At 34.7% G+C, this 15,688-nt stretch overlaps 2 protein-coding genes across 2 annotated transcripts; both read left to right on the plus strand.

Annotated features, from left to right (window-relative positions):
- The first annotated feature begins 11,810 nt into the window (after positions 1-11,810).
- Positions 11,811-12,251, plus strand: LOC137822127 (auxin-responsive protein SAUR68-like). The gene has a single exon (XM_068627033.1). It carries the CDS (start codon positions 11,811-11,813, stop codon positions 12,249-12,251), a length of 441 nt encoding a protein of 146 aa, XP_068483134.1.
- A 1,615-nt stretch (positions 12,252-13,866) lies between these two features.
- LOC137822133 (auxin-responsive protein SAUR64-like) lies at positions 13,867-14,292 on the plus strand. The gene has a single exon (XM_068627040.1). The coding sequence runs from the start codon at positions 13,867-13,869 to the stop codon at positions 14,290-14,292; it is 426 nt and encodes a 141-aa protein (XP_068483141.1).
- The last annotated feature ends 1,396 nt before the right edge of the window (positions 14,293-15,688 follow it).

Below are 15,688 nucleotides of genomic sequence, written 5' to 3' on the forward strand. Positions count from 1 at the left end.
TATTAGATTTGGTTTGATGGGTGGAACACTTATTTTTGGAGGAAATATTTGGTTGGGAGGGGAAGTTTGGGTTCTAAGTGATGTGATTCCAATAGCCACATAAAACAAGATTCTTGACACTTTGAGGAATCACCTTGAGCTGGAAAATGTAGAGGCACTTTCTTAGAAGTTGGATCATAGTTCTAAGATCAAGAACTCACCAAAACAAGTACCAAATCCCAAACTCATTTGGATGAACCAAATATTGTCAAATTGAATCAACAAAGGAGAAGGAAAAGAACAAACCGAACAGAATTGAACTTCAAAACAAAAGAACCGAACAGAATTTAAAAACTAAACAGAAAAATAGGTGCTGGAAAATTAAAGGAACCGAAACAAAAACAACTCAAAACTCAAGGCAATAAGAACAAATTGAAGAAGAAGAAAGGAAGGAGAAGAGAATGCTCATGAAGATGGAGGAATGGTTGGATGATCACGCCACTAGAAGAATGGATGCTCCTAGATGAGTGTGGAAGCCGCCACTTGAGGAAACCATGGTCCTTCAAGATAAGACTAGAGAAGAAGCTCAAAGCTCTCCAAATGCTCACTCCAATTTTGAGTATAGTTTCTTTAGATAAAATTCAAATCTGAATTTTACAAAGGAAGCACCTCTATTTATAGCCTAAGGTGCTGAAAAATAGGTGGGAAATTTCAAATAAACTCATTTGAAATTCCCACCAAAAACAAGTCACATGGGAGGTGTGACCTTTTTCTACTATGACACCTCCCAAAAACTACACCTACACCTATCTACTAATACACCCCCCTAAAGGTCCTATTTAAAACCTAAAAGATGCTATAACAAAAGAGGTTTCTAAGGTTTCCCTCTAAGCACCTTCAACTAAAGACACTACAAAAAGAGAAAATAAATGTCCTCTTGCTCCCAAGGCTTTGAACATGCTTCTTGTAATCCTTTGAGGTGGACTTTGACCTCCATGGGCATCCTCCATTTGTGCCTCCACCTCTTCTTGAGCTTGATGAGTGGCCTCCATGTTCTCTTGGGCTTGATCTCCATCATACTCCCCGAGTTGGAGAGAATTCGACCACGAATTCTGGAGACCTACAGAAAAAGGAGTTAGATCGCTGACATTAAAAGTATGACTACCTAAGAATGTATCAGGCATATCTAACTCATAAGCATTGTCATTAATCCTCTTGAGGACTTGAAAAGGTCCATCCCCTCGAGGCATTAGTTTGGACTTCCTTTGAGTAGGAAAACGATCCTTCCTCAAGTGAAGCCAAACCCAATCGCCCTCATCAAACAACAATGCTTTTCTCCTCTTATTGGCAAGTTCAGCATACTTGCCAACCTTCTTCTCAATTCTCTTCTTGATGTCTTTATGCAAAGTTTTCACAAAAGAAGCCTTTTCATCCCCATCTTTGCACAAGACATCGTCAAGAAGGGGAATAGGAAGAAGATCAAGAGGTGTTAGGGGATTAAACCCATAGACCACCTCAAAAGGAGAATGGGAGGTGGTAGAATTTACTACTCGGTTATATGCAAACTCAACATGGGGTAGTAAATTCTCCCACACTCTAGGATTCCCCGAAATAAAGCATCTCAATAGTTGTCCCAAAGTTCTATTTACCACCTCGGTTTGACCATCGGTTTGTGGGTGGCAAGTGGTAGAAAATAAAAGCTTAGTTCCAAGCTTGCCCCACAAGGTCTTCCAAAAGTGACTCAAGAACTTAGGATCTCTATCGGACACTATAGACCTAGGAATCCCATGCAAGCGAACCACTTCTTGGAAGAAGAGGTTTGCAATGTGGCATGCATCATCCACTTTGTGGCAAGGAATAAAGTGAGCCATTTTTGAAAAACGATCCACTACCACAAAAATGGAGTCCTTTCCCTTTGATGTCTTGGGTAAGCCTAAGATGAAATCCATAGATATATCTACCCAAGGCATTGAAGGGATAGGAAGAGGAGTATAAAGACCATGGGGATGCATTTTAGATTTAGCTTTGCGGCAAGCTATGCATTTATCACACAAACTATGAACATGTTTATGCATATGAGGCCAAAAGAAATGTTCATGCAACACATCCAAAGTTTTAGCAACCCCAAAATGTCCCATTAAGCCCCCCTCATGAGCTTCTCTAACAAGAGATAATCTAATAGAGCATTGGGGAACACAAAGACGTTTTCCTTTAAAAAGAAAGCCATCTTGAATAAAAAAATCTTTGTGTCCTCCCTTAAGACACTCTTGATAGAGGAGAGAAAAATCAAGGTCATCATGATAAAGTTCCTTAATGTGATCAAAACCAAGATATTGAGAGGTTAAAAGATTTAGCAAGGTGTATCTTCTAGAAAGAGCATCCGCCACAATATTTATTTTGCCTTGCTTGTGTTTGATCACATAAGGAAATTGCTCAATGAATTCCACCCACTTAGCATGCCTCTTGTTAAGTTTGTTTTGGCTTTTCAAATATTTAAGAGATTCATGATCACTATGTATCACAAACTCTTTGGGAAAAAGATAGTGTTGCCAAGTAAACAAAGCCCTAACAAGTGCATATAATTCCTTATCATAGGTGGAATAGTTGAGATGACTTCCCTTCAATTTCTCACTAAAATAGGCTATGGGGTGGCCCTCTTGAAGGAGAACAGCCCCAATACCTATGCTTGAAGCATCACACTCAATCTCAAATGTCTTAGTGAAATTAGGAAGGGCCAAGATGGGAGCATTAGTCAATTTTTCTTTCAAAGTATCAAAAGCATTTTGTTGTGCTTCTCCCCAATGAAAGACCACATCCTTTTTCACTATGTCATTGAGTGGTGCGGCAATGGTACCAAAGTTTGGGACAAATCTTCTATAGAAAGAAGCAAGCCCATGAAAACTTCGGACCTCATTCAAAGATTTCGGTGTAGGCCACTTTTGAATGGCCACCACCTTGGTTTTGTCCACATGGACCCCTTTACAACTCACAACAAACCCTAGGAATTCTATATGATCAAGAGCAAACATACATTTAGCAAGGTTAGCATACAAATGTTCCTTCCTAAGGGTTTCCAAAACTTGCCTAACATGCAACCTATGGTCATTCAAAGATAAGCTATAAATGAGAATGTCATCAAAGTAAACCACAACAAACTTACCAATGAAAGGTCTAAGAACATGATGCATGAGGCGCATGAAGGTACTTGGTGCATTAGTTAAACCAAAAGGCATAACTAACCACTCATATAAACCAAAGTTGGTCTTAAAAGCCGTCTTCCATTCATCACCCGGTTTGATACGGATTTGATTGTAGCCGCTTTTAAGATCAATCTTTGAAAAGATTTTTGAACCATGTAATTCATCCAACAAATCATCTAATCTAGGTATGGGATGCCTATACTTAATGGTTATGTTATTTATGGCCCTACAATCCGAACACATTCGCCATGTGCCATCCTTTTTTGGCACTAAGATGATAGGCATAGCACAAGGACTCATGCTATCTTGCACCCACCCTTTTTCAATCAAAGCCTCAACTTGTTGGCGAATTTCCTTGGTTTCACTTGGATTGGTCCTATATGCGGGACGATTTGGTAAAGAAGAGCCCGGTATCAAATCAATTTGGTGCTCAATCCCTCTCAAAGGTGGAAGGCCATTTGGAGGATCTTGAAACACATCTTTGAACTCTTCTACCAAATTTTCCAAGCAATGAGGACTATCAACAAGTGTTTCTATGCTAAGAGTTCTAGGGATGGCTAAAAAAAGAGGATGATGAGCCACTATTTCCCTTTCAATGTCACGCCTAGACACAAGGAGTGTAGGCTTAGAACTCTTATCTTTTTTATCTTTTTTATCTTTTTCACTCTCCCTCTTTTTCTTCATGATAACTTGGTCCTCATGGACTTCTCTTGGAGAGAGAGATTTTAAAGTAACCTTGTGACCATGGAATTCAAAAGATAATTTGTTGGTAAAGCCATCATGTAAAACTTTTCTATCAAATTGCCAAGGCCTTCCCAAAAGAACATGAGTGGCTTCCATGGGCACAACATCACATAATACCTCATCTTTGTATTTTCCAATGGAGAAATGGATGAGGACTTGTTTATTAACAATTATTTCTCCTACTTCACTAAGCCATTGTAATTTGTAGGGCTTTGTATGAGAGATAGTAGGCAATCCAAGCTTATCTACTACTCTTGTACTAGCCACATTTGCACAACTACCCCCATCCACTATCAAGGAACAAATGTTGTTTTGAATAAGACATCTTGTATGGAAAATATTTTCCCTTTGACTTTCATCAAAAGGTTGTGAAACTTGTCCAAGAAGTCTTCTCATAACTAACAAGTCCCCTTCAAGTGGACATTCACTCTCTTCCTCACTAGATGCATGAGAATGCAATGAATGCTTTGAAGAATCCGAATCATGCTCACTAACTACAATGCCCTCATGCATGTACATACTTCGTTTTGAAGGACAATTTGCAGCAATATGACCATAACCCATACATTTAAAGCATTTAGTGTTAGATGTTCTAGTGGGAGACTTAGGTCTAGATGTTGATGGCTTAGATTCCTTGGGTTTGAAAGAAGAATCTTTGGAAGGATGTTTTGAAAAAGAAGTTTTGTTTCTCCAAGACTTGGAGTAGTATCCATTATTGGAAGCATTTTTAAAAGAGTTTTTCTTAGCAAGTTGGGCTTCCACCTTCATTGCAAGATGAACTAAAGAGCCCAATGATGAATACTCTTGTAACTCAACAATGTCTTGGATATCCTTCCTAAGACCACTCACAAACCTAGCAACCATGGCTTCTTCACTTTCTTCTAATTCAATTTTAAGCACAAGCGTCTCAAGCTCCTTATAATATTCATCCACATTTAGCGTGCCTTGTTGAAACCGTTGGAGTCTCAACATGAGGTCTTTCCTAAAATGTGGGGGCACAAACCTAGCGCGCATATGATCCTTTAAAGAGTTCCAAGAGTCCATGGGAGGACCCTTGTGATAGATAATGTCCTTTACAATCCCATGCCACCATTTCATGGCATAATCACTAAACTCTAGGGTGGCTAGCTTGAGCTTATGCTCATCTTGGATCTCATGGATCTCAAAAATTTGTTCACACTTAGCCTCCCAATCTAAATACACATTTGGATCACTAGAACCATTAAAACAAGGTAGTTTGACCGAAGGAAGCTTGGACTTTGCATCATGGTAGAAGCCATTGCCGTAGTGAATTCTTTCCCCTTGGTGATGATGTCTTTGTCCATGGACTTGGGGTGGAGGTCTCCTTCTCCTATGCTCATCTTCACGGCCAACATCATTTGAAGAAGCTCTTGAAGATGGTCTATGAGAATGATGTCCATCATGGATAGAAGGAGATGGTCTAGTTTGTTTGACCTCCATCTTTTGCAATTTCTCTTCCAACCTTCTAATTGTTCTTTGAGCTTCATGTAATTCACCAAGAATTGAAGCTTTGGAAGGAGAATTCTGCTTGGAGGATGCATCACTTGAAGATCCAGCCATTTGTAATTAAAAAACAGCAAACACACAAAACAGCAAACAAGTTAAAAATTAGCAAAAACAGTGAGCTTTCCAATTGAAACTGCCGAAGTGAATTTAAGGCTGAAAAGATATCACTCTCAAAGAAATAATGTTCTTGCACCAATCTGATCTTGAGGCCTTGGAATCCTCAAATGAAATATGTCAAAGCAAGCACACCAATCTTAAGAGCAAACCACCACAAAACCAATGAAACAATAAAGACAAACAAGAAAAGGTATAAGCAAGGAAAGGTAATTGCAAAAGGAAAACTATGTGTAAGACAAACTCAAAGAGTAAGAATGAAAGACAAACAAGAAAATAAAGAACTCAATGAGAAAAGTAGGCACACAAAAGAATACCTAAGGAAAAGCACTAGAGTAGATGAAGAAAACAAAAAAAATTTAGCTACTGGAAATTTTTTTTTAATGCAAACTGTGTTTGATATTCACTGATTTAACTGGAACGTTGTAGAGCGAACTGGATTATGAAATTTATACCACAGAAACTTCAAGATGTTAACTCAAAAATGGCACTGGAATCAATTAAAAACAGTAAGCCAATTGAGAGAAATAAATTTTTTAAAATCACTGCCAGATTACCGTATTTTTTTTCGGCAGGAATGTACACTTTTTTTATTTTATTTATCATTTTTTGTGTACTTCATATTTTTGAATGATTCTTTTTTCTATTCTTTTCTAACACTTTCAATATCTCAAATCCAGAATTTCAGAATTTTACAGTACGTAAATCAATTGCAATAAGGAAAAACAGTAAGCACTTTTTTCAGAAACAGAGGAATCCTAATAGGAATAAAAAAACAGGATGATGAACTAGCAAAGACATAATAGAAAATGATGTATTGGAACTTGTATAGGTCTAGAATACAAGTATGAACTCAATGCTAAAAAGAAAATGCTCAAAGGATCAACATCAATTCAGAAAAAAAATATATGACACCAAAGCAAGAAACAATCAAAACAATAAAAGTACTACTAGAAGTAATGACATATATGGAATAACATGACTAAGACAAAACTTTAACAAGATTCAAAAATTAAAAGACACAACACAAATTGTAACAAGTGGAAGGAAGCTTAAGGTAAACTCTAGGAAGGATAATGCCATTCCAAAAGAGCAACCATACTCATAAGAATTATGAGTGCCATAAACCTTTCCACAAACACTTGGAGCAAAAGAAAAACAGCAAGAATACTCAATTAAAATTCTAAAACAGAAACTTAAATTGCAAGAAATTAAAGAGCTCTTGAAATAAAAGTGCACACAACTCAACAATTAAACAAGAAGAACCTAAGACTCATGATACCACATGATGTGATTCCAATAGCCACATAGAACAAGATTCTTGACACTTTGAGGAATCACCTTGAGCTGGAAAATGTAGAGGCACTTTCTTAGAAGTTGGATCATAGTTCTAAGATCAAGAACTCACCAAAACAAGTACCAAATCCCAAACTCATTTGGATGAACCAAATATTGTCAAATTGAATCAACAAAGGAGAAGGAAAAGAACAAACCGAACAGAATTGAACTTCAAAACAAAAGAACCGAACAGAATTTAAAAACTAAACAGAAAAATAGGTGCTGGAAAATTAAAGGAACCGAAACAAAAACAACTCAAAACTCAAGGCAATAAGAACAAATTGAAGAAGAAGAAAGGAAGGAGAAGAGAATGCTCATGAAGATGGAGGAATGGTTGGATGATCACGCCACTAGAAGAATGGATGCTCCTAGATGAGTGTGGAAGCCGCCACTTGAGGAAACCATGGTCCTTCAAGATAAGACTAGAGAAGAAGCTCAAAGCTCTCCAAATGCTCACTCCAATTTTGAGTATAGTTTCTTTAGATAAAATTCAAATCTGAATTTTACAAAGGAAGCACCTCTATTTATAGCCTAAGGTGCTGAAAAATAGGTGGGAAATTTCAAATAAACTCATTTGAAATTCCCACCAAAAACAAGTCACATGGGAGGTGTGACCTTTTTCTACTATGACACCTCCCAAAAACTACACCTACACCTATCTACTAATACACCCCCCTAAAGGTCCTATTTAAAACCTAAAAGATGCTATAACAAAAGAGGTTTCTAAGGTTTCCCTCTAAGCACCTTCAACTAAAGACACTACAAAAAGAGAAAATAAATGTCCTCTTGCTCCCAAGGCTTTGAACATGCTTCTTGTAATCCTTTGAGGTGGACTTTGACCTCCATGGGCATCCTCCATTTGTGCCTCCACCTCTTCTTGAGCTTGATGAGTGGCCTCCATGTTCTCTTGGGCTTGATCTCCATCACTAAGTTTCCTTCATTGTATGTGGTGGCTATAAAAAGAAGAAGCTAAAATTAGGAAGTTAGGAAGGTGTGGAAGGAATGAGTCATTTTGTTTGCTTGAGAAAAAGGGTTAGTGTAGGAGTTTGAGATTTTTTTAGTCAAGTTGCTTGTGGATGTGTATCTATTCAAATAATCAAAATTCTATGCAAATATATTCATAAATATCTTTACTTGGATGTTGGTTTTAATATAAATAAAAAATAGAACTTAAATTGCTAAAGTATGGACTTAATCAAGATTAACAAATAAAAGTATTTAAATTAAACTAATCCAGCTCTCATCTCTCTCATGCATATAAGTTGTTGTCTATTTATATTAATGTAGAAAATCACAAACTATTGATACTTCAAAAAATCAATATTTTTCATATTTGTACTAGTTTTATTGACCCGTCTTAATTTTTCTAATGGTACCTGATTTTTTCTTAACATTTATTAAAGTGTTTATTTATAATTTTGTCTCAATTTTGTCTTTAAAAGAAATACGTTTTAGTGAATTAAGAGAAAAAATATATATAAATTAATAAAAAATTGACTTTAAATCTAACTCAATCTTATAAAATTGGTATATAAAAGATTAGGTTTACATCCATATATATTACTAAATATTATAATTTTTAATGAATGTATGATCTCCAACCTAAAGTATCATTCACCTCGATTGTAAAATTATGTGAATTTGTGTGGCAATGATGTAGTGTTGGTTATTAATTCTGATTTTATTATTCTTAAACTATTTTACCGTTATTATTGCATTAATGAGTGGGTGCAAACCTCACCCATGAACCAGTTTTATGAGGTTGAGTTAGATTTAAAATCCACTTCGTAATATCATGGAGGTAAGGTTTGTACTCACTTATATAATAGGAAAGACTTTAATCTCTAACCGACGTGAGATATTAAACTTGTAGCAGTATAAGTATAAGTTAGAGAATAATCTAAGAATGCATAAATGAGGACAGATTTTGGTCCAGAGGAATATAAGATGATGTGTGCAACTTCTAACCAAAGAGTGGTGCGGAATTCAAGTGCCTTTGCAAGCGAAAGTGACAACTGTTTCGACATTTCAAGGGGTTCGTTACATGTCGGTCATAAAAATATATTTTTATGGAACATTGTTTGGTTTGCTGTAATTTGGGTTATATCGAACAATATATTAATAGTTTTTGCAGCCAAGAGGAAGTAAAGCTTAAGTGTCGAAAATAGATTTGAAGGAAGCAAAAGTTTTGTGTATCAGAGGCTCAGAGCAACAGAAGGGACTTTGGTACGTAGGTGAAGGTGTAATATGTATGTTTTGAATCACAATAGTTAGAGTATAGCTGAATTTCATTCTCATGTTCAGTTTCAATTGGGGTGAGGTTCTGAGTTTTTTGTAGCTTTAGTGTCTTTGGATATGCTTGGATGGTTTTATACATAAATGAAGTTTCAAAATTGGACCTTGCATGGTGTTATTTATCTACACCTATTGTTTATAACATTGTGGAGACACTAAATGCTGTAACCATTCTATCCAATACACAACCTATTTTTTTTTTTTGTCATTTATATTAATATAATTCAGGGTTATGTATGTTTTTTTTTTCTTCTATACTCTCATGTTAAATTAATTTTTCTCTTTAGATTTTGTATCAGTACGACTGGACGACTCAGTGAATCGGCCAACACTCGAACCAACTAACCACCTAACCATGGCGAAAAGGTCACATAACGATACGTGACCGATCGACCCTTGGCGACAAGCCAATTGTTGACTAAGTTAGCAAGGTTAATCCATAGTTAAAAGTTGTTTCTGCAACCCTAAACATGAACCAACTTTCTAATCCGGTCCACCAATGAAAGCCCATCAAGGTAAAATAATTAACACGCATTTTAAGGAGAAAGGTACGTTATTATCTACATACTCTGACACCCGAGTGCTAACATCTCAACTGACTTGAGCATTGGAGTCCCTTCTGCAGGTACCATCCCCGCCTGTGGGGCCAGACGATCGAGAGAAGGAAGGTGAAGTAGAAGCATTAGTGACCAACCGAAGGTAAAGGCAGGAGCAATCGTTCTCTAGGCTCCGAACCCATTCGAGAACAATTTTAAACTTTCCTTAAACTTGTAATAAGAAAACTATTGAAATGAATTCTGATAATTTTTTCACTGTCAACTAGAATTTTAAAATATTTTATGCTGACTCATTACTCACGTAGTGGATGTGATAATATTATAATAAATTTACTCTGAAAATTCCTTTGTTACCAAAAAAGAACATCGGTAAGAATTCATTCCAATATTTTTCTTACTACAAGTATCCAATAAATCTAAAATTTAGAATATGAAAAAAAAATCAATTTCGCAATATAATATAAAGACGAAAAACATATTAAATTCTATATTTTTTTTATAAAAAGAAAAATAAAATAAACACTCCTATTAAGAATTTATTAGATGTCTACCTTAGTAGATTAATTTGAATAGTGAGTATTCTAGTACGATAGCTAAAGAAATTATTTTGTTATTTGAGAATTAAAGTAAAAATTCTTAATGCAATAAAATAAAAAAATTTTATTAAGTGAAATTATTATTAATTGCTAATAAAAAAATAAAATACATTTTATTATAATAATTACTTGTTTATCTTAATTTCAGATGCTATTCAAAATATCAGCAAAATACATTAAAATAAATAATTAAATAAATTCTATCAAGTTTTCTATCTTTAATCATTAATTGAGAATAACTAATCAAAATATAAAAATATTGAGAATATAATAACCAATTAAGATATTTGGGTTAAATATGAATAACTGAGATATAAAAAACTGATTTATGTGATAATAATCTTTTGTAACTAAATGAATATTTCTCTAAACCTCAAAGCCTATATAAATATAGGCATATAGCTTTATTATTATTATTCAAGAGTACACATTCAAACCTCATCACTTCAATAGTCTTATATTTTGAAGTTTTTAGTAACTTAGACAATAGAAGTAGGTGAATCATCATCAATCTTCATCGTCGAAAAGTTCATCATTCACCTTGGACGGTTCAACTTATTTTCGGTAAGAACAAATCTACTTGTTTGATGATTTTTAGAATTGTCTTCTCATAGGGTTAGAAAAAATTAAGCATGTGTTTTTCTACATTTTTTTTTTCAAAACTTCCCTGTTTATACACAGCTCAATATTTAAAATGTGATTATAGAGAAAAATATTTTATCCTGATCTTATCCAGAACCCGATCTCATTCAGAACGTTACAATGATAAAATTTAGTTTTAATGTGTAGAGATACGAGACTTGAAAACATTAAAATGTGTCTTCGATTGTGAGAATATGAAAAAAAAGTTGTGCTACAATGATGATCCAAGTTGTGTATGTGTGCCTCCCTTTCCATAAACAATTAGCCATGTAGCGTTATCAATGCCAGACAAAGCATTTGATGTATTAAAGACTTGATACACACATAACTGTTTTAATTTTGTTTTTTGTTCACATTCATGCATCTTACAAAACTCTACAACGATGTGTGGTTAATCCAATATAAACTATCTTTGCATTATTTAGGTTTATGTTACCTCCCAGCCAAATCCCTTGTTGGGTTTATCTAAAATGTTAATTTGTGGTTCGTGTACCTTCCAGCAAGAAAACGATTCAGCATGAATCTTTAGCTTTTGTGGCAAAGTGTGTCGCAGACAAATATTGTGTGTCGTAGACCAAGTATATAATCCACCAACAAGCGCAATTCCTGTTACGTGGTTGGTTTCTGCAAGATGACACGTGGCCATGCACCATATCACGACAACACTACAGATACACTTCCATATGATGCTGTCGAATTTTCTGAATATAAATACCAGAACAAGTGACACCCCATTCAATTCAACACAACACAACACAAAGTTATTAAACTTCTCACAAAATTTCTTCATCATGATAAGTGCAAATAGGCTTATTGAAATGGCAAGAAAGTGGCAGAAAATGGCTGCGGGAAAACGCAAGAGAATTTCATACCCGAGGCACCTTGATAATGTTCATTCTTCAACACCAAACAAGGGTCACTTCGTGGTTTATAGCGTGGATCATGAGCGATTCGTGGTTCCTCTTAAGTACCTTAGCACCAACGTCTTCAAAGAGCTATTGAATTGGTCTGAAGAGGAGTTTGGGTTGCCATCGAATGGACCCATTACGTTACCTTGTGACAGCCTCTTCTTGGAGTACATAATCTCGTTGGTTCGGGAACATGTTCCCGAAGATGTTGAGAAGGCCTTGATCACTTCAATGGTTACGTGTCACCACGTGGCATCATCATCGTCATCGTCATCGTCGTCATCTTCTTCTTCTTCGCATGGTAATGGCCTTATGCAGAGCAACGGACAAAGGATTATTTATGGCTTTTGAAGCCATTTTGATATTTTTTTGTATACAAAATCAAGATTACAAATATAGATTGAAGTCTTGTAGAATCTCAATTGTTTCTTCCAGAACCAGTTTTGTAATTAAATATGAGAGTGAATCTAAGATTTGAAGTACAATACGCTTCAAAACTTTCTCTCATCGCTTTTTTCCTATCTTTTGAACCACGTGATATGTTTCGTAAGAATTTCGCATATCAATTTATTTTGTACAGATTGGAAATATCAATGTTTTTAGTATTTGCAAGATCATGGCCGAGTTTGATATAGCATGTTGAGGAATCCGATGTCGATTTTGTTTTCTAGGAACTTTATGCGAGAGAGAATCGTGAAAATCCCAGAAAATCACTTATAAATAAAAGAGATCATTTAATATGAATAACAATCGAAAATAAGATAAATATATATATTATTATAAAATCACAAATAATACATTAGGTTATTTTTTACCACTTAAATGTTATAGGTCTCATATTACGTACTGAGTTGTCCAGAACAATATTTAAGATAATTGTTTAGCGGTCTAACTTCATACTATTATTGATCAAACATTTGATGATTAAAATTAACAAATTGATACATTAATATCTCAGAAAAAAAAAAAAAAAACACTGCAACACTAAGTGAATATGAATTCTAGCCATGACGGTAAAATACAGAGATTTCTTCTACTTCAATTGATGTACTCTTCACCACCACTTATAATTATCTCTGTAAATACCATGGATTAGATTATAGGAGTTATCATAACTAAGTCAAAATTTACAAATCCGACATACGCAAAAAAGTTAAACAACCTAAAACAAAAAATAAAATAAACAAACTAGAAAAACATGTTTCTCTTGGGAAAAAAAACTCAGCCGAGTAATACTGTATAAATAAACAGAGTAAAATTGAAAGGGTTAATTTGGTTGCCTCAACTAGTCCAATAAAACCAGATTCACAATACACATATCGTGGAGCTTAGCTTCCCACATAGAAAACAAGTGGACACTGATGTGTACAATTATTTGGGCAACTGAACTATTTTGTGAAGTTTTGATGCAGTGAAAATTGAAAGAAAACTCCACAGTATGCATTTGATTTAGCCATGAAAATGTTGTGGGAGACAGTTCACACACACAATTAAGATCCAACATGCCCCGTTTCCTTGCCTTTTTCCATTTGGCCCATCACCATAATTACTCTCACTTGTCCATAAGTCGGCGAATGCAACAAATCTCACAATTAAAGGCATCACCACATGCTCCACCATTTGTACACACTTCTCCCAAGTAATTACAATAATGCTCATTTTTCCTGTTCTTCTTGCCCACCATTCTGTCCTATCTCCAATCCAATAAACCATTTCGCAAGTGGGTAGTCACAAATTTTGCATACACCCCAAATTTATTTGGGACACACTCGTTAAGTTCATTCCCTAAACACCACAACAAAGTCCATGCATGCATGCACCCTTGTAAATTACTCTTCTTTTTCTACTACATATTTGTGTTCACGTCACATGTGGATCTCTGATTATATAAACAACCAACCAGTTCCTAGATTCCAGTATCCTATAATTCATCATCCAAATGATTTCCTCAAAAAAGATCATCCAAATGGCTTGGAAGTGGCAGAAGGAGGCCACAAATTACCAAAGGAAGAGAATTCTGTGGCCAAAGACTCAAGAAAATGCAGCAAAAGCAGAAGGTTGCAGCGTGTGGACAAAAGCTGAAAAGGGTCACTTTGTTGTGTACAGCATGGATCAGAAACGCTTTGTGCTTCCCTTACAGTACTTGAAAAACAACATTTTCAGAGAGCTTTTCAAGATGGCAGAAGAAGAGTTTGGTCTTTCGAGCAACGTGCCCTTAACGCTGCCTTGTGAAGGGACGTTAATAGAGTACGTGATAACGTTGATCGAGAGAAACGTAACTAAGGATCTTGAAGAAGCTGTGTTGATGTTCATACCTACCAGTCGATGCCATTCTTCATTTGATCATCATCGTGAACCAACCAATCAACAACATTTGCTTTGCAGCTACTGAACTATTAATTTGCAATTTTTTTTTTCTTTTTCGTTTTTTGATCATAACCTATTCTTTGAACTTGTGCGTGGGACTATATATTATGGGTGGTCCGATAGGAGCCCGATAGCGAGTGGCACGATAGGCTCAACACAAACACTCGCTAGGATAGACTCGAAATGGCTCTGATACCATATTACGAAATAGTGGACTTTAAGCCTAACTCAACCCTATAAAACCGGCTCATGAGGTTGAGGTTTACACCCACTTATATACAATGAAATGCTCTAATCTCTAGTCGATGTGGGATTTCCAACAATTCTTGAAATATCAACGTTCAACAATACTGTAATAATCATGATAGCGGAATATCAACTAAAATTTTTCGAAAAACTCGTATTAAGTATGTCTTACCTGAAATTAACATTTGATTCAATACACAAGATTTGGATTATAAGTAAACCTACAAGAATGAATCATAGTAAATTTATTACAATCTAAGTCGTGTTGCTAATAAAGAAAAAGTCGTGTATCGACACATGTCACAATGTGCAATAACTCTTTGTATAAGTTCAATACAACTCATCATGCATCCACGTATGTTAGTATGTGTAAGAACTCTCAAGTAAGTTTAATACAAGTCATGCATACAGATATATCACTGTGTTCAAGAACTCCTAAGGTAAGTTCATTACAACTGAAGTTGTAACTCCTAAGGTAAGTTCATTACAACTGAAGTTGTGTATCCACATATGTGAGTGTATAAGAACTCTCCATTCACATTCTCACCACTTGCTACTTTAGTATATACGACATGGATAATTAGTGAATCAAAGAGATCACCATTATAACATATGTGTCAATACTTAATACACAAATAAAATAATAGTTCAAATATAACTAGATATATAATGCAATTTCAGCAAATATCGTCATACAATATAACTTATTATTTAAATAAATTCACAAAATCAATTAAATTTATGCCTTAGAATTCATTTCACATCTAAAATAAAGATTTATATACAATTCCAATTTATTAAGGAGATAAAAAGAAAAGAAAAAAAATAATATGAACAATAATAAGCTTGCTTGAACGAAAATTTGATAATTTTTTTTTTCAGTATTATTTTTGTTTAAATAAAGTTTTTTTTCCTCAAAAAAACAAAACTAGAAACAAAATTGAATTGTATGATTATTTTTTCTTGAATGATAATTTAATTTTTTATGTGAAAATATGATACACAATCTCATATTTAAAAAAAATTACGAATATTAATCGAAACCATCTAATGTTTTTCTAGAAAATACGTTATAAATACAATCGTTTTGGTAAAGTACATCTTATAGAATTAAATAAAATTTAGTAAAATATATTTTAACTGAAAATTTCTGAGTTAGTGGAATGGAAAATCAT

Source organism: Phaseolus vulgaris, chromosome 11 (genome assembly GCF_000499845.2).
Source record: "Phaseolus vulgaris cultivar G19833 chromosome 11, P. vulgaris v2.0, whole genome shotgun sequence".
In the NCBI taxonomy this organism is placed as follows: domain Eukaryota; kingdom Viridiplantae; phylum Streptophyta; class Magnoliopsida; order Fabales; family Fabaceae; genus Phaseolus; species Phaseolus vulgaris.